General features: G+C 46.9%; 1 protein-coding gene and 1 long non-coding RNA gene across 5 annotated transcripts in view; one reads left to right on the top strand and one right to left on the bottom strand.

Annotated features, from left to right (window-relative positions):
* The window catches only part of sema3aa (sema domain, immunoglobulin domain (Ig), short basic domain, secreted, (semaphorin) 3Aa), a 29,365-nt gene extending 11,765 nt beyond the window's left edge, over positions 1-17,600 (bottom strand). Inside the window, exons 1-4 of one of the 4 annotated variants that reach the window (XM_040174169.2) lie at positions 16,932-17,600; positions 5,152-5,312; positions 3,844-3,906; positions 815-934 (exon numbers count right to left, since the gene is read on the bottom strand). In XM_040174169.2, the coding sequence (XP_040030103.2) occupies positions 815-934; positions 3,844-3,906; positions 5,152-5,312; positions 16,932-17,037 (450 nt within the window). In that variant the 5' untranslated portion in view covers positions 17,038-17,600. Of the gene's footprint in view, positions 1-814; positions 935-3,843; positions 3,907-5,151; positions 5,313-6,928; positions 7,043-9,684; positions 10,461-16,931 lie in introns of those variants that run through there. The other 3 variants (XM_040174171.2, XM_078100333.1, XM_078100334.1) reach the window with 3 other exon arrangements.
* Positions 6,772-7,183, top strand: LOC120817707 (uncharacterized). Its single transcript, XR_005711999.2, has 2 exons — positions 6,772-6,866; positions 6,971-7,183. It is a non-coding gene; the product is annotated as an uncharacterized LOC120817707 (long non-coding RNA).
* Positions 17,601-25,010: the final 7,410 nt, after the last annotated feature.

Here is a 25,010-nt window from a genome sequence, read left to right as displayed (position 1 = left end):
GGTCAAAGTTCAGAATGAGGCCAGTGGAGGCCACATGAAGCCTGGCTAAAGCTACATTTATAGCCCGTGTTTCAAATTACACCAAATTCCAGTTATGAGGCAGGAGGCGTTTGAGCTGTGAAGCACCACGGCCTCTAGACACATCTGATTACAGATCAACCATCACTTCTGCAAAACAAAAAGGGAATATTGGGGAGTGAGGATCATGCAGCTAAAGCGCAGCTCAGCTTTAGAAGAAGTGAGTATAAACAAACACCCAACTAACTTCGTTTTCTTTCAATCAATGACTGACAACACTACTTTGGACTAAAGTGAACCCATGCAGGGACTTCAACACTCGAAACCGGCATGGTGCAAACGGTCCTTCCCTGCCCCATTGTCGGACTGCAGAACACATGCTGGTACATTGATTAACCTGCAGACCTTCAGCAAGATGACTGGTTCAACCTTCATCTGGGGAAAGGCTGCTTAATTTCTGAAGGCTGAAATCCCACCATGTGGTGTTATTTTCCACTTCTTCTTCACACAAAGGAAAACATTGACGAGGAGATAATCAATGGAGGGAATGGTTACTGCCGTGCTGGACGGAAACGCTTGCATGTGTTTGTGTGCGAGCTGCAAACACTTGCTTTGCACGTATTATGTCAAAGGGAAGCAATGACTTAGTATGTCACTAGTTTACTAAAGCAGCGGCGTCACACTTGTCTTGTTAATGGATGTTTAATTGAGATCTAAATGACCTTTTGCAAACATATATATTACTGATTAAACATGTTTCGGTGAACCAGTAATAACATAATGCCCAATTTATTACCTCTGCCCTCTTCCCCATTTCCAGAAAGGAGCAGATGGGGTGGAAGGCTCCTGTGCCACAGATGTACAGGTGGGTCTGGTTGAAGGGTTGGAGGACCCGGATGAAGTTAGAACACTCCTTCTGGAAAAGAAATGAGATATCAGACATAAAATACCCACAACCAATGTATGATTCCATACAAATGGCAAAGAATTTGGTCTATGCAATACCTGCGTTTGTCTATATAGTAATTCTGCCAGTATAGTGTATTATATAGCGTTGCAAAGCATGTGAAACTTTGTATGATATGACTGCAGATTAGCATCGATTTCCAAAAAGCCTCCTCCATTACATCGCGTTTGAATTACGTTTGATCCCTTATGAAAAGTGCTGCGGTGATTCAATCGAAAATAGAGGCTAATAGGAAGCAGAGAATGATGGGGAATAAGGAAAAGCTCTGTTGAAAGACCCTTTTAAAGCGGGGACTTTCCAGTTGGACTGGAAGAGACTTATGAAACTGAGTCTCTTTCAAGGAAATCCCACCTGTGCTGTAAATACAATCAGGCAGTGAGATTTTTAATGATCCATGTGTTTGAATTTACCAAGGGTGTTTGGGTTGGCTCCCCAGCACATGTTGATAGTCCCAGTGGTGTGACACTGTTTATCAGAGTGCTAATCAACAGGATTGGTTAATGTAGGAGGGCTATTAGCAGCTGCGAGGAGTTGATTTGGGCCCATGTGGTTAAGAGATTAGGCGGGTTTTGCCTTATTATAAATACATGCTGAATGTCCACGTAGCAAATACGTGGTCATTTGCTTGGTGGTTCGAAAAAACGCAGCGCTCGCACCACGTCCCATGCACACAGGCTAATTAGCACTTTAACACGTGCATCTCTTCAGGCTTCCAGACCTCACAGACATCACAGTGGGATGATTTGATGATGTTCCTCATATGAGACGTAAACCGATACGAAGATTCACTGCACCCGGCTCGGAGTGATGACCTTTTCCAGCGCAGAACCAAATGAACTCTGCGATCACACGCTGCTAAGATTACCCATTAAAAAAATGGAATTTCCTGGAATCACTCGGAAAGGAAGAAACTTGTGTTTAGCCTCTTTTGTGACGTTTGTTTGATATTTTCAAAATGTTTGCCTGGTTGCTGCATCATCTAACAGCCTGTTAGATTAAGAATGAAAGCACCATTTTTGTTTTGGGGGTTTTGTAGAATCAAACCAACCAGATATGGATAGATGGAGTGTGTGGACAGCTGTTCTCTTGTTTCCAGCCTTAATGCTATGCTAAGCTAACTGACTTGAGAGCTGCGGCATGTCACAAAACTATTTATTTAATGTGAAAATGTATAGTAATTGAATGTCCAAATATTAACTTGTTACATTCATAACAGCAGCATGCCAGTAGTTTCTAACCAGCCACAGGTCCATTCAACAAGCAACACCAATAAACTGTGCGTGTTATTATTCACCAAAGGACCACTGCTTAATCCACAGACTAAACGTCCACGATTTCTTTGTGCTGACCTCAAGCCTGGAAGTCTGTGTGACTTAAAGACTTTACCTTCTGCCTTTCTCTACTGTTGAACAGCGGGAGCACACATCCCTCCCACATCATTCTCACAACCTTATTATACGCATTTCACCAACTCCTATAATCCCCCTCCCCCCCCATGTCAGGATTTGACTCGGCCCTCAGTGAGTTACACTCATTAGCTATGCGGTAGGTATGTAGGCGGCACAATAAACACTGACGGACGTTTGTTATGCGAGTCGTTCAAACGCGGGGCTCCGTCTTGCCCCGAGGTAAAAAAATGTTTTCCCTGATCACAAACTACGTCATTATGTGAAAACCACACAGGATAAATGAGTGATTGTAGGATCACACTAATGACTCTCTTTGGAATGGGTATTGATGATGCTTTTCCGAAATGGGACAGCTTTGCATGTGGTTTCGCGTATGTATGTGGATGAGTTGAGTGAATTTTGACAATATAGTAAGGTCTCTAAGTGGATATGGTGGATTAATGGATTAATGACACAAGGCAGTTCTACGGAAGTCTCCGGACCTTTTGTTTGGCTTAATCAAATGCAACAACCTGGGCCATGCTACACATGCTCCTGCCAAGGAGAATGATGCAGCCGGCAGCTGTTTGTTCTGCGGCTGTAAGTTGTGGTTTGGAGAAATGCATCACTTTGGGCGCTGCGAATGCTTCGGTAACGTCCTAATCAAGCTCCCACACCCTGCCGCCCTTCGTTTCTGCTGCTCTCAGCGCCTCATTTTCAAGGGTAAACATTTGCACAGCACGCAAAATACCTCGCTGTTGTGTTTTGTGGGATTTCGTGCCGCCAGAAGTATTTCCTTTGCCTCCGTGCAAACGGACTACTTCTGGATAATCCCAAAACCCTTCGGCCGCTTAACTCCGGATCCACCCGGCCATGAAATTGAGATCAGATATGACATAGAAATGGCCTATCCAAACACCGACAGCAAACAGAGCTGGCGGCATTTAGCATGTGCTCAAAACCGCCGTGCACATGTGAGCTAACACGCGGCGTCAGATAAGGGAGGGGGGGGGGGGGGGGGGGGGGGGAGACTCAAACAACACACTCCCACATAAATATGTGCACATGCGCTCACTCGGAAGCACAAACACACTCCCGGCATTAAGCTGCACGTCACAGCAGCGAACGACCTCCGAAGGCAACGCGCCGCTGTGCCGCGCCGTTGGGGACGCTGTGCGCACCTCGCTGTGACCGAACATCTGTCGCGCGGTGTGTTTAGTTGTGCGTGTCAGTGGGGGAATGGCCCATAGAGAGTACATCGAGCCAGAGGTGAGATGGCTACCGTGCTATCCCCTAATTTATCACACAGGGCGCCGCATCCAGGCGGCCTCTCCAATGCAGTACTGCGGCGTTCCAGGTGCATTTGAAGAATTGCATGAATGCACGGCCGACGTGTCTTTTGCGTGACATCACAAGCAGTAATTGCAGGGAGCAGCTCGAGCGACGACGCCGTCGTGAACGCGGACTCACCCCGAGGTCTTTCCCGGCCCACTTGCATTCGTCCCTCTTGGACGGGGTGGCAGGCCACGCAATCTGTGCGAATGAAAGAAAGTCAAAGTCAAACTATGCTGGAGGGAAAGTGCGGATGCTTAAACGTTGAGTCAACTGGTGAGTCAATAACTCAGAGGAAATCAAGATCCATGTAATGACCGGAAAAGGACCTTGGCTTTGTTTAAAAAAAGGTTTCTCACTTCAGTAGTTTAATGGGAGGGGCCTTTTTTAACAGTACAGTGATAGACTGCATGAACATGTCATTTAAAATAAGGAGGAATTAACTGAGGGAAAAATGTGCTGTTTTAGTTTGAAATTGGATAACATACACATGTAGACAGGCATGGGAAAAGTACCCTCTATATGGCATTTGCTATGTCAATATATACATTAGATATTGTATAAATATGAGTTCTGGTTCAAATCATGTCAAACTCTCAACTTTCAACAGCTTAAATCCTGAGCATGTGGTTGTACTTTTCGCTTTGGATATGTGGAGAAAGCCGGCTTTTGCTACTTTGCTTTTTAAAAAGACACACTGTGAACTAAATAATGGCTTTGTACTGTCCTGAGGGCAAATATATCTGGTGTCACACAAAGTATAAACACATGGGGCACACAAAGGTACATGTGCAAGGAAAGGTCTATATATTCAAAATGTGGGTGCGAATGAGCTCACGGGTTTTTTTCTGGTGGCCAAGCAGATGTGGAAAGAAAAAGGAAATACATGCACTTGCATCCGTAAATCTATTTGTAGCTTATCTCTTCTCTATATCAGTTGTGATTTCCTCTCTTGGGAATTTGCACTGCACATTTTATGGTAATTGCATCAAATTTGCTTAATCACTACTTTTTGCCCTTTATCTGATAATGACGCAAAGATCAGAACAAAACGCCGTACAAAGGGAGAAAAAATACACATCTGAGCCGAGGGGCAAAAAGAAAACGGAGACACACTCTCTCTCTCGGCATTGACTATGCATTTTTCAGCACTTTCATTATCCTGCCTGGCTCTCTGCAGCCTGCAGGCAAGTCTGTGGCAGTCTTGTGAGTCTAAGATTGCAGCCTGAATCTGATAAAAAAGTCTGTTAACCTAGTCCAGGTGGAGTAATGGAATTACGGACAGCCCCGTCTGGACAAAGACAGACAGTGGGAAGGAGGGAGGGAGGGAGGGAGGGAGGGGGAGAGCGAGGTGGTGCGATGGACTCCAGAGGAAGCGTAGGAAAGTGAAAAGACGTGAAGACGAGAGAAGAGAAAACAATGGATTGAAACAACTCTGAATTTGACCTGTTTGTGTTCTCTGTTGATGTTGACGAGGTCGAATGAGAAGATGTGGTCCTCGGCTCCGACCAGCAGTCTCCCTCGCTCCTCGTCCAATAGGAAAGCGTCGTAGCTCGAGCTGTTGGCCAAGCCGTTGAAAGTGACGAGGTTGCTGGACTCCAACATCTCTGGAAGAGAAAGAGGACAAGGAGTTAGTGATGATTGTGTATCGGGAACGGCTAGAAATAAAGGACATAGACGTCAGATGAAGTGGACCCCAGCAGTCAGAAAGAGGGGGGTTAGTAAGCTAAAACAGTGAACTACATGGTGTAACATTTGCGGCAATAACAGAAATATTGTATGAATTGTTCATTTAAATTGGTCAGTCGAGCACCGAATTGTTTGATTACAACATTTTTTTATTTTTTCTCTAAGGAAAGGCGTTGCTTCCACAATGGAGATGCCAGTACACCGTCAGCGGCTTTACATGTTTCCTTAATTGCTTTTTCCCTGCGCATATTTCCCAACGCAAACAGACATACAGACACACGTCACTCAGGTATAGCGTGAGACCTTTCAAGTGAGCACAGCGTTCCCCAATCAGGGACCCGGTTCAGACTGTTCAGCCGTGTGATTGGTTGAATAATTCATACGGAGTCAAAGCCAGGGGAGACGCTGTGTGTAGGTGAGCATGTGTGTATGTGTGTGCGTGTGACATGTAGCTGTAAATGGGTTATTATGTAAATCCGCACTGACGAGTGTGTGACTGCACATGGATTTCTGCAGAGTGTTGCATCCAAGAGTGTTTAAGGTTATCCTAACTACATGCAGCCAGACCTCAGACGGTCGGTTCCATCACCTCTGGTATCACTTTAACAAAGAACCACACTCGAGTTAACCCGATGATTGACGCGGGCAATTACAGGGAAACCAGTAAATCAAGGGGATCCATGAAAGATCCGGAATACCTGTCATCAGTGTGCACTCGTAATAAAATGAAAGTGATCTAATGGTCTACTGCTGATCAGCAGAATAATTAACTGCCAACCAATGACTTTATTAATGAATTGCTTTAGGCAATTATCAAGCATCAGCTTTTACAATTAGAGGATTTGCGTTTTTATCCATATTAAAGAACTGTAAATCTAATGTAGTTTCTGATGTAATTACATTTGTATGATTTGCATTTCATTTGACCCTAAACTTGTAACATACCCTTTTCAGAATGTAATAATTGTTTAATTGTATTATTTGAGAAATCAACTAAACAATAATCACAATGATAGAGACCAAATTAAATGATGTACACTGTATGTGAATACACTCAATTTGTTTCTCTTCTTTTCTAAAAATGTCAACATATTTCTGTGGAGAGACAAAGTTAACCAAATGCCCCAAAAAAACTAAAAATTTGTCTTTTGGAGTATAAGAATGGAATGACTTTGAAAAGCAGCCCACATTATTAATGTGCAATTGAACAATCAAGAGTAGCCCATTTTAACTTATACAAAATGGGTCTCTCTTTAATATCATGATAGGTAACATTTGGCTTAAAGTGATAGTGATAGAAATGGAATCAACCCCTTAACCATCTGCCTGTGGTTCCTGCACTGGATAACATAACATGTGCTTTCTATTTTCGCCGCAGGCACAGTCTCCTGGAACATCAGACTCACTATCGCCCTGCATCATTCATCATCATCAGCGTCAACGTGCACCATGGACACACTCGGGCGCACAATGTAGAAACGAGCGCACAAACACATTTATATATATGTATATACATAAATACAAACACACACACATGCAGCCCTGTGGATTGTCATCTCCCTGCTCTCCCCACAAGGCTCTGATTGACGGGCTGCTATAGGAGCCATCTGCGCCCACTCCCACTGTGTAAGATCTTGGACATCTGTGTCTACAAAAAAAAAAGAAGAAGAAGAAGACGAAGGGATTGATGGAAAGGGAGATGGAGGAAGTGGTGAGCCGAGCAGCAGCGAGGTGGACGAGGACCGTGAGAGGGAGGGGGCCGTCACCTAATAAAGTCGGCTGCAGCTCATCTGCGTCAGTTGGAGTCTGGTTTGAGGCCGGGCAAACGTGGGTGTGGGTGGGCGGGTGGGCGGGTGGAGGCATAAATGGAAATCCATGGACGTGTGTGTCTGCGTGAGAATTCTGTAGTGCACCACAGATGGGTCCAGCGTACGTGCGCATATATATATATATATATATATATTTGCCTCTGGCCCTTTCATGCACACCAACATCCTGGCGTTAACGTTTGTGCACACTTGTGTGTGTGCTACCACAGACGACAATAACTGGGAGCCAATCAGATCGGAGTTATTAACGGATCACACACACAAAATAGAAGGATCCATAAATTAGTAAGAGGAAGGCAGAGTGGCAATCCAGCAGACAGAACGCCTCTTGCTCAGCTGTGATGTGGTAAGGAATAGATGTAGCAGAGAGCCACGGTAAGCATTCGATTAAAGAATAAAGAAATACAAAGTTGGAAAGATTAGAAAGGAAGAAAGAACAGAGTTTGAAAGTGTCAAAAGCAGATAGAACAGCCAGAGGACAAATGGAAAGACTTTTTTTTTTCACTTCACTGCCTGTATTTGTGATTCATTCGAGAGAAAGTGAGAAGCCGGAGCTGAACCCAGGAGTGCAACCAAAACAGGTCCGTCACGAAAGGCTTCCCCCAGATGGGCCAAAGCAGAAATAACACACATATCTCAACCCTTCGCCGTGTCTCACAAAGACACGGTGGCCTGCACACAGAGGGGCTTTATCTGAGCTGGGATCTTCTGTGGTTTCGGAGCATTGGAGGAACCGGGCCCGAGCACCTAAGGGCCTCTAACCCAAACACAGACTCGCTGGTTTGGAAACGGCGGCATGGGCAGATACACGGCGCGCACCAGCGCTCATACAAAATACAGTAACCGAGCAGAAGACAAGCACAGAATAGCTGTGCGCACACACACACACACGGAGAACAAAACAAAGTGACATGAATATATTAGTATTGACCTAAATGTTTAAACCGCATCAATTCTTCCTGAGCACACACGCACGCAGACGTAGTTCACCGGAGTTAAGTTGTAATCCAATCAGTATTTGTGCTTACGCAGCATGAACGAGTCGAACAGTGAGCGCACTCAGCAGCCTGCACCTCTAACACACTGCCTGGCCCCGGACCCCCAATACACACACACACACACACACACATTGAAACCCGCCTTGTCTCACCACATACAATGTGCTTAGTGTGCCTCGGATATGCAGTGACATTGAAACATATATACTGCCGCGTGCATATGCTTTCCACTCACATCACAAACACACACACACACACACACACACACGTGGCGACACACACTGGCGGTCAGTCCCCTTCCATTGCGCTTTCTCTTGTTACACACATCCTCTGTCTGCACTTTTTCACTCGCACATGCTGTCTGTTACACATTCAAGTAGAGCACACATGCAAAGGCAAAGCGGCCAATGCAAACAGCCTCACACACACACACACACACACACACACACACACCTGAATGGAACCAGGGAGATGGTAACAGTAGCTCAATATGTAGCTTTTAACATATGACTGAAATATGGATTTGTATCATTTGTTAAATTCTAAACTACAAGCTCTTACTTCGCTTTACTCGTTTTCACATAACGCACACGTTGGAACGTTGATGCCCCCCTTGGAATTCATTCAAATACATTATCATCCGTCCCTTTGTCATTTGGCATTATGGAAAATAACCTGGCCCTTGTCTTAAAAAGCTCCAGGGAGGGGCGGACGGCGAGGAGGGGGAGGGAGGGGGGGGGGTGGCACGCTACATTCAAAATTCAAGTGCAATTGTCTGTGTGGAGCACTCTTCACTCCCCCATTCTCCGAACGGGCGGGCGCTTCAGACGCCTACATGCAACAGCGGAATAATGAAACGGCATGAAAGAAAGGCGACAGGGCATTAAATGATGTTTATCTGAGTGCGTTTGCTCGCCGCTCTGTGTGTGTGTGTGTGTGTGTGTGTGTGTGTGTGTGTGTGTGTGTGTTTGAGTGACTTTAACCATAAAATCCTGACGGCGGAAAACAGTTGACTGAGCAGCCTGATCTCCAAAACCTGTTCATAAAAATGTATACGAAAATCTTGAACATACAAATTCGTAGTAATACAGAAATAAATACGGACTGCAACTGATGACGTCACCCTATTCAAAGTGAATGGGGACCTGCGCCCCGTAAACACACTTTGTGAAGTCTAACGATGTAAAATAAACGTGTTATGATTGCATTTTTAACGAGAAATCAATGTTAACTTGTAAGAATAGAATACTAACCCTAACCCCCTCAAAAAAATCCAACATGGCGGAGAGACGTTCACTCAAGAATCCGACACGGTCCGCCATGTTGTTCACTCAAGGGGCGTGGTTAACCACCGCCAGTTCGTATGTATTGTTACGAATTTGTATGTTCAAGATTTTCGTTTACATTTTTACGAACAGGTTGGACTGAGATTCAACAGATGGGTAATATTCCATTAAACTAACCCTACACTGTCCAAGTGTCCCTCACAAACGTCCACACCAAAGGCTGAACGAGGGAAGACGGGGAATTTCAGCAGTAAATCCCATTTCACTCCCTCATTTCCCGTCGGTTGACGCAGCTTTCTTTCTCTTGGCAGAAAGGGGCACAGCTCGGACCCGATGGGTGTGTTTCTGCGGTTTGTCATAGCGCGCACATCTGCGTATTGTTGAAAAGCTCCTCCGTTGACAGGCGGCAGTTTGAAAAGAAAATGGCAGCTCAAAAAGGAAACCGCCGCCTAGGATTACATGTGTTTGTCTTTCCAACGCAAGGCCAGAGCTCCACAAAAGGCAGAGACGCCGGGCACTGTAACATCTGCCGCGGTCTGGCGTGTCTTTTTGTCCTCTCCGTGTGTGGTGCGGTGCACGTTCCACCCCCAGCTCTCACGACGGCCACGGCCGCAAAACACAGGTGTCAGGGGAAAAAGACGAGACGGCCGCCCGGTGGAAATTGGCTGAGGGCTTTGCTTGACAAAGCGTTTAAATATTACCCTTAGCTCAAGGATATCCACGCATGCCATGTAAAAGTTCGCCACTCACGCACTGGCGTCCTCTCGCTTCTTTCTCTCGCTTTCTAAGCACGGGGAGCGAGTGGAGGTTGGTTCCCATGGCGACCGCCGCCGTAACACAACCTGCGCTGCGCGCGCGTTTCTCATCCCAGGTGCAGTTGAGTGACACCTCTGACGGGAAATGTGCCGCCTTCAAACAGCAGCACCGTGACCTTTGCGACTAACGAGAGCTCTGCGCGCGAGAGGAAAGTGTTTGATTATTCAAGGCGGCCGCACTAAATCGGCGAGGTTTTTGCTGTAAGCCGTGCAGATCTTACTCTTCAAAAAAGGATTTTTGGGGAATTCAGATCCTTTTGGAACCGAAACATTTCATTTTTTTTTATTCTTCAAGAAAAGCGACTCGCAGCCATAATTCATAGTCAAGTACTGCATCTTATGGGACATTTTAATACCATAGTCCGTCCCCTCGATGTGACTCAGAGTGTCTAGAATATGTATCACGGGCATTAACAGGGAAAACGTGACCACATCCCAAACCGCAGGAATCTATATGAGTAGTCCGAGCATGTGTTCGACTTCACCATGCGGCACCATCCATCTCTCTCGACCCAAATGCTGGACTCGCTCGCCCTGGCACCACACACACACACACACACACACACACACACACACAGAGGGAGGATAACAGAGTGCACGCGAGGGCAGCGTGTACTCGGAGAGCGGGCCGGAGAGGGAACGCAGAGAACAACATAATAAATGACATAGTAGAGACGATGACAATAAAAGCAAACTGCCGGATAAAAAGGCCGAAGCGGTTGAACGTGGAACCGTTTCGTTTGCGTGCGTCTCCGCCAGCGGCGTGCCCACAGACGCCCGGCCTCGGCCTCGGCCTCTTGGGCCTGTGTTACCTTTAAGGGACGCACTTGCGAGTGAGTGCACGGACGTCACTTTTGCAGGCGAATACGGTGCCCGGATCCAACTGGAGGCGGGGGGGGGGCGTTGTGAGGCAGTTTGATGGATGGACTTTGGAGAGGGGACCAGGCTGTGGTTAGCGTGGTCATGTCTGGAGCCGCTGCCTGTTAGTGCAGCCTGTCAGCTGCACCGTGTATGGCTGAATGTCAGCTCCGCCGTTTTATTAGAAATTAATGAGGCAAGGCCACGGATCCGAATGCGTCTCTGGGAAAGAAAAAACGGTGACAGCTAAACCCCACGGCAGCGACAGAGGCACGCCGAGACGAATACGCGGGCACACAGACGCACATTTCAGCTCTGCACACACCATTACTGAGGCTGAGTGTCGAGTCGGCGATGAATGCCGTGTCTGCATTTCTCCAAATGGCGTTTGCACTGGAAAATGATAATCGACCAAATTGTATAAAGTCGAGATTTATGTTTTTTTTTAATTTTTCCAATGCGGTAGCAATGGTCTCATACCACAAAGAGAAAAGTGAAAATGGAAAGGAGAAAAATGGGGCTAAAATTGAAAAAGGACTGGTATTTCCAGTCTAATCTTCTTTAACAAATGAGTGGTGTGGTTGGCTGACAGTTGGTATTATATTAAAAATAAGGGCACATCAGCATCACTGATGCACAGAAAATCATTACGCACTCCACTTTCTCTTCTCATTCCTGCCCACTCCCATCCCTCCGTCTGCGCGTCCGCCTGCTGTCCACCAGTCCGTCTTTCCGCGGAGATGTTCCCCTCATTTGTAACACGACTCCGTTGGGATTGAAGGGTTCATTCACCCGCTCCCAGTCTGACTGACGAGACTTAGCAGGTGGCAGCGCCCATTCATCCCCGCGGCTCAGCGATCTGCGCCGCGCCGTAACCCAAGCCCACGTCCCAGACACAGATGCAAAGGCGCGGGACACTTTCCCTGCGTGCGTGTGCACACACGGAGGAAAATGTACACTGAACACACACACACACACACATTTGCTTTGCTCGTTAATCTTTCAGCAAACACGCGTTGCGCTACCTCCATCTGTGGCCGGTGTGAGCACACGTCCAGATTCTTCCTGCTCATCGTTCCGTTTAAATAAAAATGCTTCAGGAAAATAAGAGCTGTAATTACGGAACATTTTACGAACGCTGGGGAAATGCGTGACATTCCAGCGCGCACACGTGCACGCACGAAGCCAACGCAACTAACGACACGTGCAATCGGAAGGGTCGTAAAACACACAGATGATACCCGCCTACATCGGACAAGAGGTACTGATAATGATGTTACTTTGAATTAGGAAATAATGAGATGACTTAAATGCAGCAATATAAAATAACAAACAGTTTCCCGCTCTCCCTTCACGCACGCGTGAAAGCTGGAGGACTTGTCTGTGACTTGGCTGAATGGCTTTTTGTTTTGCCAGCGCCGGTGTGTCATTCCACAATTATCTGCGGGGCCACGTTTCAACGCATGTTCACACTCAATTGCGCCATCGTTCAACTTGCGCACTCGTGGTTCAGGTGTGTGAGTCGGGTGCAGAAAAACGTCATGTATCCGGATGCAACATAGGGGCACAACTGAGAAGCAAGCCACTGCAAAACATTGGTTTCTACGATAGGAATGTGGGAGCAAAAGATGAGGGTAGTTCCGTCCGTGTGTATGTGTGTGCGTGCGTGTGAGGGTTGAAAAGAAGGATAGCCAAAAGATATGTATCAAAGAGATGGGCAGAGCAGCAAAAGAGAAATGCAAAGACACACAAAGGAGACACAAAGCCTCGATGAAGATTGTACTTAAGAGTCTGTGGTGTAGTGGTTCCTCGAAGCAGCCGAGCGGCAGGAGGAGGAGGAGGAGGAGGAGGAGGAGGAGGAAGGGGGCAGGGAGAGAAAGAACGCTGAGAAAGACGGAGAGAGAAAAGGAGAGGGATCTGCAGGCAGACATCTCTGAAGTTGGCGCGTTGGGAGAACACCTTATAATTATCTACATCCGCTCTTGTCATCCCCGGCCTGCAGAATGGACTGGAACACAGAGAGAGAGAGAGAGGCTCTCGTTCACGTGCAAAAGAATGAAAAGATGAACATCCACTGATAAACCGACGCGCATGCAAACACCCACAAACAGTCTGTATTTTTGCACTCACTCACTCACTCACTCACTCACACAGACGGGCTTCATTATGGGGGCCGGGATCCAGCCTGCGTGGAGTGCGGTTCAACACCAAGTGTCTATTTTGAAGGTTTCGGAAGCCAATTCTCCTTCCCGGTCCCGCTCCATCTCCACCCGTACGGCCAACGCGGGCGGTATTGGGTGGTCGTGCACAGGGTTCCGTAATCACTCATCAGGTCGTTTGAAGGGGACTTTTGAATGAAGTCACAATAGGGTCAGGTTTAGCATTTCTGTGTGCTGCGTGCGCCTCAATTGACCCTTAGGGGTCAGTGTTCCTCCTGGGGGGGATCCTTACAGGGCGGGAGGTGCTATACTGTAAATGCATTGTTTTCAGAAATGTGGTTGTGTGTAGGTACGGGAGTGAGTAATTGTCTTATCGTTGCAATTCGTAGGGTTGATGTGTTGCAGATGTGTAGCAGCAGTACACACAGTACTTTAGTGCCAGTATTTTAGATGATTTCAACATGTATTTTGTTTGGCCGTTCAAAGTTATTTGGACTCACTCTTAATAGACTGCGGCTAATATTACAACACATAATTGTTAGTTAGCTCTGGTTGGTTGGTTGATTGATTTATGTCCGTTCTTTGCCCATCGCACTTTCAGCTTGCCTTGCAGTTTGACCTCATATCTTCCCTTCTTCCTAGGCAAGTTGGCGAGACCTTTTCCAGTCTCGAGGAGGAGGGAAAATCATTAACCCGTGTGATCATACTCCTGTCCCCATGAAGCCAGATCCTTTTAGCTGACAGACGTCTAACTGACCCCTCTGGGAAATCATTCACTCTGCACCGGGCGTCCCGTGAGAGGTAATTGCATCTACCTGCCTCCGTTTCTCAGTCGTTGTACCTCTCAAACCTGCTGCCTCTGCATAGCTTCGCCTGTCCTTTCCGCCCGTCGGCCATGAGTCCCCGGAGGCGTGTCATCAGCGCTCATTTGAGAATGACCCCGCTCGCACGCTCATGTTTATCCAAAACGCAAGGCCCTCTCTCATCCGCTGATCGTGTGATCGTCCCGCTCAAGGGCCCGGCGGACTCTTTTGCTCGCCGCTTGTTTGACCGTCCATCCCAGGAGGGTTCGTCTTTGTCGTTTATTTGGCTTAATTGCTATGCAAGCTTCCTGGAGGGAGACGGGATGAGTGACACTTCACTTAACGACCTGCCTCCCTTCCTTCTGCCTCATCTACTGTGCGTCTGCCAGCTTTTCTCCTCCCCTCCACCGTCACCCACACCGGGCACCCACCCCCCCTTCTCGCCCTCGAGGGGACATCGAGGGGGGCATCAAACACCTGTTGGGTGCAGATTCAAGCGCCTACATTTCGGTAAAGGTGGTTCTTGAGTTGACTTGGGACCAGTTTCTATTGGTTTTCATAATAGCTGGTGTCCTTTTTTGGTACCATCACGGTCGGGGGTTGCGAGCGCATTAAGCCGATGCTAGGAGGGGAAGTTAAAGCCCTCGGATCGGTCGGACGGGGATCTCCATTGGCGCAACTCCACCTGCGCAAACCCGCCCTTTTCAAACAAGCGCAATAGCAGCTGCAGTTTGCAGCTCGCGGCAGATGAAAGGGGAAAAAAAAGAAACCTGTGGTGTAAAGCAGTGATAAAACTAAACAATAGAACATACCGATTTGTGAGCTCATTTGGCCACCGGCCCGCGCACAAAAACCAGGTGTCTAATTATATGGGCGCGAGCCAGAACTGACACATTTGTGCCTGGCTGAAACACAGGAGAGGGTGTCGAGTCCTCACACCGAGATGTGGCAAGAACATTCACACAAACACACAGATATAAACAGCCAGGCTTTGGTGGCCTTTTTAGCAAAAAAGGAATATTGTACATCCACTAAAGTACATCTCTCGTGACTGGCTGGTCTTCCGCGGCGGACCCGCTCTCTCGGTTTTGACGATACGCATCCATCACTCGTACAGCCAGTCAATGCAGACATTGATGCTGGATGACAAATCTCTGCTTTAATAGTGCTGTCAGCAACATGTTCCCCTGTCGGACTGAGAAGTGATGAGGATCAGAAAAGGGAGGCAGGAGGGAACTATGTTCACACACTTTAAACAGATGGCTTTGCAAAGAAGAGATGCTATTTTCCCATCATGCCTCGAGGCTTTGTCTCGTGTGAATTGACATGATGCGGCCCGGGGGATACGTGACTTCAAGCGGGTAAGTTCGATTTCCATGATCCATTCCAGATTTTGTTTGGTTCAGGTGGTCAGTGTATCATCGATCGTTAAACGCCAATCACACCAAACCGATGTTAAAATACAAAGATTACATGCTTTTTAGGGGGGGGGGATTTAAAATACAGACAATAATCCCAAATTACAGCTTGCACTCCATCGAAAGAATAAAGCATGTCATATAGCAATAAATTAGACTAATAAACATCACGTTCTAAGTAACTGAAATCTTCTCTCAGCATATTTCAAAATGATTTGAGGAACCAAAGCTTCTGGTGAAATGCGTCTAAACAACAACAAATCAGCATGTGACATTTTTTAAGAGAGATGAGAGAAACTAAAATAGAAAAAGACCACAGTCCCAGCCACTTAGTTTTGGTTATGTCTTAGGACAAAGAACCACAATAGCCACTGACTGACATTAAAATGTGAAAAAATAAAAAAATACCCAAAATATGCCCAAAATGTTGCCAGTTATTTCTAGCCAAGATGAAAAGTCTGCTATTACAAAGAGCCTGATTTAGTGTAGGGTGTGAGAGAGGAGACGAGACAGAACGAGGGAGAGGGAGGAGGAGAGGAAGAGCCGGCGCTCCGCAGTCTCCCCTCAAAATAACACAGGAGGGAGAGAGAGAATAACATGTTTGCCGTGTACGTCAAGAACTTACACGTGCACCATTTATAAAAGACGCACAAAAACTCCCTCGCGTTCTACGCCGACGCCGCCTGCTGCAGCACGCCGATCGTTTCGTGCACACGCATCGACTCGCATGTACAGTTTTCCATTTAAGCAAAACTCTGCAACTGTTGGATCCATTTAGGGTTCAGTAACGAGAAGTCGGGAAACCTGCATGGCCCCCTCGAAGGAAAGGCTCCATGTCATGACCGAAGCAGAGTTTTTCGGGACAGAAGCCATTAAAACGGAGGCTCCACTGCCTGTTTGGAGCACTTAACAGGGGTGCACAGTACTAGCAGACAGCACAAAGGGGAAATTTGGTACAGGGGCCAATATATACATTTAACTGCAGGCTTTCCTCAGCATATGGAACCAATCGGACTCAATGTAAGAAGGACATTGGATTCTGAGAGACAGGCAGGGCGAGGGAGAAGTGAGAAAGAATGAGTGAGTTAATGGGAAAGAGGGACACAGACTGGTAACCAGAGAGTTGAGATGCTGTGGGAGAAAGAGTGAAAGAGAGAGAGAAAGAGACGCAGCGGCAGAAATAGACTCACAGAAATAGAGGACGAATAAAAGGGATATTCAACATAAGGAAGAATGGATGAAAAGAAAAAGCAGGAAAGAGCACCCACGGGGGCAAGACCAAATGGACCAGACGAGCCACGTTAAAAGCACCGGCAACAACCGGCGGCCCCACGTAACCCGGCGACGGGGCTGAGCGGAGAACGGGCTTACCCTTGTATGACAGCTTCAGCCTGGGCACGTTGGGCTTGGGCTCAGCACCCCTTCCCGGCTGCAGCGCTCCGCACAGCAGCATTACAATCCCAAACAGGTAATCCATGGTGCTGGAGTGCTGCCGGCCGGCCTCCAGACCAGGGGGGCACTCACACCCCGGACCAGTGCACGGAGATGGAGTGTCTCCCGCTTTCCTCCACGCGAGCCCTGATAGTGGGCCAGAGATGGGGGGAGGGGGGTAGGGGGTGTTGGGGAGGTATCCCGGTCGTGCTCCCCAGCACAGAGAGCCGGACCAGTGTGTGTGTGTGTGTGTGCGTGTGTGGGGGGGGGAGACTTCTGTAGTGTGAGGCGGGCGGAGGGGCGCCGCTCACATGGCTCCCCGCGTGGAGGTCCAGGCTACACGGCCCCTTGGTATATCTGTCCTCCTCCCACCGGCCCCCCCGTCAGGTGAAGGCTCAGCAGAGGGGTTTCAGCTTGGCGTGAAGGCGAGAGGTAGAGCCCGAGTGAAGGTAAATCAGCTCACTTATCCACAGGAGCAGGGCTGTACCTCCTCTGGAGATCTTTTCCTTTCTTTTATCTCTTTCGGTCTTCTGGCTTCTTCTTCTTCTTCTTCTTCTGTGAGCAGACACTCACGGCAACCCTCTAATCCTTGTGTGCGGCTCTAACAGACTGCGAGAGAGAGGGAGGGAGAGAGAGAGAGAGGGAGAGAGAGAGAACTCAACCATCCACGGGAAGGGAGGGGAGGGGAGGGAGAGCAGCTGAGAGAGATAGAGAAGGGGAGTGCTGGTGGGAGGGAGGGGGGGCAGGATGACTCTACAGTGAATCCGGTACAGAGAGGATCTAAAGCGGATGGTTGAATCTTTGTGGTTTTTTTTTCAATTGCTACTTTTTGTCAATTATTAGTTTATTTACTTTTTGCCTTCTGCTAATTTCCTTGAACCTTAAACAAGGCGTCGGCTGCTTTTATTGCCCTTGTCGGTTGTTTAGCAGGTCACCTGCATGCCCTGAGGCAAAAGTCACAAAAACAGATTGACATGCTAAAGCGATAGATACCAACGGATCAAATTAGATAAGGCAACCTTTCTGCCTCACAGGCCGGCCTTATTTCCCCAAAGTAACAAGATCCACTGTTCTGTTCTTCATTATTTGATCGTAAAAACTGCAGAATGTGCTTGTTTTTTGATCTTATAAACAATAATCTACAACAACCTCCCCCCACAAATCCAAGCGGTTCTTCCTCAGTGAAGTCAACCCAATTTTCATGGTTGTTTATATGCTATACTTCGAAACTTTTAATTATTTCAAGCACTTGAACGACCACCCATTCGCGTTGGAATAAACGCTCACGTTGACTTTGTTTGCGAAACACAACAGACATCTTGTTGGAATTTCAGAGAATTTGGAAGGAATTTCTATCGTACAGCTTTTTCACCATCTGCCCACGTTATATCCTGCAGCTGTGTCATTATGTGCAATTATTCAGGATTATTTCGACACAGACAATATATGTTTTTTATCAATAGCAGTTTCAATCGCAGGATGAAGAAAAAACATTCACGACCCTGGGAAAGGTTAAGAGGAATGAATCACTGCCATGCAAGACAGTTTTTTAATTTCTGTAACAGCTATATCACATACCGCTCCAAGTGCCGCTGCAACAAAGTCGATTATACGGAGGATTACTTGAAAAAAAAGGCCTGTCTCTGGTTTGTGGACTAACTTCTATAAATCACAAGTCACAATTTTCCCACAGAGAGTAAAACCCTCAAGTGCGACTTATCCAGATGAAATCCGCCGGTCGGGGCGGAACACATGCTGCTGGTTAACCTGTGCAGTCTGAGACGGATCCTGTATCTGGTGAAGTCATTTGCATCAGCATTGCAGGTCAATAGCACAACCCCCCCACGTCTCAACCCCCCACCAGCCCCTGCAGGTGTTTGTGTGTGAGTGGGCACCTCCTGCTTCCTCTCACAGGGTGACACAGCAGCGGCTAGGTGATAAAAGCTCTGATAAACAGGAGTGCTGATGTGTCAACTCACACACCTCAAGACACCAAAAGAAAACAGCCTGAGAAGGTGTGGAATGAGGGCACCCTCACATTCCTGCGCTTGTGTTTTGAAACTACTGTTTCTACATTGTGAAGCGTATCAGATGCAGGCTTTTGTGTGTGTGTGTGTGTGTCGTATGTAAAAGTTAAGAGGATTTTTTTTTTTTTTAGACAGGGATGATGCTGGAATTTGATAATGTCTGGAAAAGTCACAAGAAAGGTTTCATGCGAGACGTCCGTCTCTTAAAGGGGACACGATCCTTGAAAGTCAACTAAAGTTAGAACTCACATTTTATCTCGGTGGTTTGGGCCATGATTGCTGTTGGTGTTAGAACATTGCAGCTTTAAAAAGCCACATTTCTATAGAAATAAAGAAAGGTACGGTGGACATCCAAACTGTCCAGACCGTAATCTAACAAACAATATGGTGGATTTACTAAATCTATGAGGAAAAAGGTGTGACATGAGGATCTTTCTTAACTCAGGTTGACCCTTTATTTGTCCATGTTGTTCTGAATGAATCTTGATGAGTGCCAACATGCATCCGTGTCTTCCATTGTGCATTCACTTCCACAACCATGGCGCCCGCGTCCTCCTCTCTCATCGCCCCGTTACTCTAAACAGCCTTTTTAGCTGTTTACCCAAAACAAAAAGACGTGTGGACAGACACAAGAAAGTATTCTCTTCACGCACCCAGCCTCTCTCTCTCTCCCCCTCTCTCTCTCTATTGACCTCCCTCCTACCTTCCTCCAATTTATCTGCACAGCCCTCCATCGATGGAGTGAGATGTGCTGGAACTCGCCTTTACGGCTTGCCCTTTAGGGAGTGCAGCAACAGCCCGACCTATCCGCGCCCATCTATTTGCGACGCCTCCCCCCCGCCCCCCCCAACTCCCTCCCTCGCCCTGAAGTAATGACGACTTAATAAATGGTGACACGCCGATGGCGCTGGAATGAGATGCCCATTGACAAGGAGCTTCCAGAGGCTTTCAGCGCCTGCCGGTAAAAATAGAAAGGGGACACGAGGCGCCCTGCTTGTGAGGACACGGCGGACAGCGGATAGGCGTCAAACGGGTGTGCGTCCAGTGTCAATGTGCTGTAACTGATACGATGGTGCGTCTTCATCCAGGGGTCGATCTCCTACGTGTATGTGTCAGACAAAATGATTACGGTAACATAACCCCAGATGTCTGTTTCATAGAGGACATCGGAAATGTCCCACCCCGTACAGGCACACTGCCCTTCAAACCTTCCCACGTCTCCACCAGAAGTGCACACGCCTAAAAGTCGGACCGCTCGCATCCTACGTGGCCGAGCGCCACCGAGGCTAACTGAGCGCGTTTTCAATAAGCGGTGCACCAAGTTCAAGGTACGATCGCTCATCACTTCCTTTTAATGCCACGGGAGTTCCTCTTCCTGTCCAACAACAACTCCCTCTTCAGTGTGACGGGAGGTCAAAGTGCAATACCCTGACTCAGCAAATGACGCGTCCAGGAAGCGCAGGAGAGGAAACGGTGGGAGAGGGTCAGGAAAGACGGGCGGAGGCCCGGGGGAAGAACAGTAGCAAGCGGAGGCCGTTATGACGGACGGGCATTTCGGCCTGTGAGGTGGTGGACTGCTGACTGAGGCCTCGAAGCTGCTTTTTTCTGGCTGACGCAAAGACAATGCGGTCGTGCATTGAGGCTGTATCCACGATTTGTGTGACACCATAAAAGATGCAGTGAAGGAGTAAAGTGACTAAAGTGACTAAGATTCAGCACATGGGTGAGTTACGTTGATGGCGTTTATTGCTAAGAGGGAGGATAAGATAAGACAACTGTGCAACGCTGGACTTTTCATCACTTATTTGGCTGTAAGGAGGAAGATCACCTAATATATCACCGGTTGTGCGTGCAGCGCGGCACAATCAAACATTTACCTGAAGGTGAAGGCCTAAAGAAAACAACAACAAGTGTAGGAAAATCATTATAGGTCTGTGAGAGCTGTTCATTGAGCTACACATTGCAGTATAAATATCACAGCACTGGAAGTACGTCCCTGTTAGCATTTCAGCATCAACTCAGTTTGTCATATTTTTCAAATTCCGAAAAAAGAGATTATTTTAACAGAAAAGACAGTGTGATAGAAAGCTGGTGGCGGCAGTTACACACAGTTTAAAGAGACGTACAAATATATGAAATCCTCCCCCCTATTTAATAACCTGTCCAGTCACGTGCTGAAACCGGTCTCTGCCCTTGCATGCTCTTTTTGCACTACTCTTACCCTTCAAACAAAGTGGTGGTTTCATTAAAAATCCATTCTCGAGCTCATTAACAATGCTTCCTCCGCACTAGAAGAGCCTTGGAACCCCCGGCGGAGGGGAAATGGGAGGTTTCGCTTCTCGAAAGGTCAAAGGTCTGCCCCCGGGTTTACAATGGGGGGGTCACGCAACCCCCGCAGCTTGAGTAATCTCTTTTAGCCGGACCTTCGCCTGCACGCACGCAGTTCCGTGTGCGCGCGTCCAGTTATTTTCCCGCATCCACTCTCGGGGACAAGTACGAGAGGACAAATAAACAAAAGTGGAACCACATTGCACCATGGGAGGGGAAACACGACCGAGCCGTAACATCTGCTGCACTGAGGGAGTGACGAAGGGGAAGTTGTTGGGGTGTATTTATTCATCGCTTATGCATTTCTATCCGTCTTCTGGTGACGGAAGTCTCCCGTGGAGGCCTGACTCACACAGATGTGTCCGCTCCGCTCGTACAGTGACGTTGGCGCGACGCGGATCAAGAGCCGCTTACAGGAAGGGAGGAAACCTGACACACTGATTCATAAAATCCAACCTTTTCCTCCCCACGTTGGTGTGGGGGAGGGTCGGTGGAGCGGCTGGTTTGCTATCAGCTGGCGTGCACTTGTTGAGCAACGACATGTCCTGAGGGGTGGGGGGGGGGGGGGGGTTCTTCTGAGCTAAATTATAACAATAAACACTACTTTTACATCAATGGGCTTTCTAAATGAGAGCAGATGAACAGGGAGCGTGACGTTACAAATGAAATGACTGAGCGACTTCCGACTTTAAGATGAAAGAGCTTCTAACTTGTGTGAGTCCAAAAGGAAGCTCATCACGAGAGGTACCGCTGATGCGGAAAGGACGAATAGAAATCTTGAAGTGGGGGGGTGGGGAGGGGTGGGGGCACTAATCCGAGACCTGAAAGATTTCTTTAAATCGTATGTATATGTAAATGCTAAACACACCATTTGTGAATGGAGGCTTGTTGGGGGAGGACTTAAGTTGGGGTTTGGGCTCAGACAACAGCGGAGAGGCTCATTATTTCCTCTCTATGGCCAAAATCAGAGAGCTTATGGGCCTTGGAGAAATCTGCTTTCCCTCACCCCTGCCTCTCATCTACACCCACAGGCCCGAATAGATCCCTCAAAGAGCATTAGCCACTCTGGGAGGCCGCTGAAATCAAAGTGTGACCTAATTGCGTGTGAGGCTTCGTTAAGGTGGAGCAGTAATGGTGGCACTAAAAGCATTAGGTTGGGACCTTGTATTTGAACATAAACAATGAATGAACTCTTTTGGTGTCACTTGGTCAAAATCTTTTCTTTGAAATCCCCACACTGAAATATCATCACATATGGAAATTGAATGATGAAGAATGAAAATTCCAAATGATTGAATTCCTGCATCGCCTGAAGAGTTAATGCTTCAACCATTTGGTTGGGACAAACCTTTAGTTCTTCAGATGATGACAAAGTTCTGTCAGCCTCCCACTGTCTTTGGAGATTATTATTACTTTTTTCAAAATACAGGTAAAACCAGCTGGAACTTACGAACATAAAGCATTTCACTTCTTATACTGCAGCATCCTGGCAATATTAAGTCAAAGTCGCCAGAAAACAAAATGCTCCGTCAATCTACCCAATCAGAGCAGCAGTTAGTGATTGTTTTCAAAATAGATTCATTTTGTTTGGTGATTACTTTCTAAATTATCTGATTAATAATTTGATCCACAAAATGTCTCACGAGCAACATTCAAACGACGTGTTTTGTCCAACCCCCGAATTAAATTGTGTGTGAATGTTTCACTTCCCAGAGAACCAAACACTGTAGCTAAAGCTAAAGTTACATTTTTCACATCAGTGTTTATCAATTCATCTTTGATTGTTTGTTGTAGTCCTGCGCAAGCACTCGGCTCATCGACGGATTATGTTTCCAAGCGGAGTATCTAGATGGGATTTAAACGGGTGCTTTCCAAAAACATGAATGGAAAATCCTTTGAGACCATTTGAAGTCCCACCGGCCTTCGCCAGCGCAAAGTATGCGGTGACAAAAAATACCAAATGGACCAAACACGCACCACCAGCGTGGAATGCTGTTCCATCGGGTTTCATGCGTATCCAGTTAAGCACCTGCAACCATAAACAGCTCCGTGTCCCACGACCCAAGAATCCCAGACTGCGAGGAAAAGGTTGAGTGTATAGATCCTCTCCTGTTAGGGAGAAATTCTCCCAGTGTCTCTCTCTCTCCCTCCGTCTGTACGGCTGACGAAGCAGGAACAGTGACACAGCACTCTGTCCCGCTCTTCTATTAAATATTTACACGCTTGTGAAACATATAAAACTAACCGCCGAAGCTCGCGTTACTGCTCCGGCGGAGGAGTCGGATTTAATACGGCTCACATTCGCTTCCAAGAATATGTAGTTAAATAGGGAGACGTAGAGAGACGGACGGAGAGACAAATGGGTTCAAATGCATTCAAACTGCTGAGCAGGTGTCTGACGGGCAATTGGCACTTCATCTTTTTTATTTCCCACATGAGGAAAACCGACTTTACTTCTCTGTCTCCCTGTAAAATCCCTCAACTCCTTATATGTCATATATAATCTGACTGAATTAATGAATGATGTACCATGTGTCATCACTCAAAATTCATTTACTATGTTTTTATGGTGTAAGAATACAATTACTCACATCCTGCAGATTATCATCGCTTCACCTTTGGTACATTTCCTGCTCTTTTACATTGTATTTGTATTGTATTGTATGTCATATTCGGCATGAATGGTATATTGGATTTATACACTATCACATATAATTTTTACCTCTGGTCTTAAACGAAAAAAAAAGAGCAGCGATGTAACTCATTTTCTAAATATTAAACCACGACCGCACTGATGCGCTTTCCTCTAAAACTGGGGTTTCAAAACAAATTTAGAAAATTAGAGGCAGAAGAAGCAATTGCCAATTCATGGGTGTATAATAAAAAGTAACCTAAGACGTTGCAGGAAATCAGTAATAATAAGTAAAGTGATAACATTCCCTCTAAACTGATGAAAATGAAAACAATATACTTTTTGAAACACAACCCCAACATTGATCTCTACCATATGATCCCAGGGAAAGATCTTTAAAGGGAAATTAGCTCGCTTAGCATGATTGGTGAACGTCTACTTTTAATATAGTAGATACGATGTGGCATGTGGGTGAACCCGCGCATTTATTTTTCTCCACGCTGATTCGCCCCAGCTGTGTGAACCCGGCCAACACTTCCACGCCGGGGGAAAACGTTTCTGTGCTTCGTCGGGAGAAGGAAACTCAGCGGCAGATAAGCGACCCGACTGGCACCAAACTTCACCATCCATCATTACTTCAACCCGTTGTCTCCTGCCGGATAAAAGAACTCAGTCCTCTACGCTTATGGTCCCAATTTGAGGTAATAACCTCTTTTTATTTATTGTCGCAGTCTTGTCCCGAAGCCACGAGCACACTATTATCAGTTCAAATTCATCAGGGCTCATAACGCAACCCTGAGAAACTTCAGATAACCTTTGCGACCCCGGTCCGTCTGGGAGAAGTGGTTGATGTCTGTTTCTTTTTACTCTTTTACGAGCTCCGTTGTCACGTAACCACGCGAACAAAACTATCGTGTACTCTCAATTCATTACTCTGTGCAGACAAAGTCCCACTATTCTTCATGCTTTACCGCATTCATACAGTTCCCTGGGTGAATGCAAACCATCTGTGCAAACACGGACTCCTGACAG

The sequence above is a fragment of the Gasterosteus aculeatus genome, chromosome 4, assembly GCF_964276395.1.
Source record: "Gasterosteus aculeatus chromosome 4, fGasAcu3.hap1.1, whole genome shotgun sequence".
Classification (NCBI taxonomy): Eukaryota; Metazoa; Chordata; class Actinopteri; order Perciformes; family Gasterosteidae; genus Gasterosteus; species Gasterosteus aculeatus.
The sequence above is the reverse complement of the archived record's forward strand: the minus strand, read 5'-3'. Positions and strand labels throughout refer to the sequence as shown.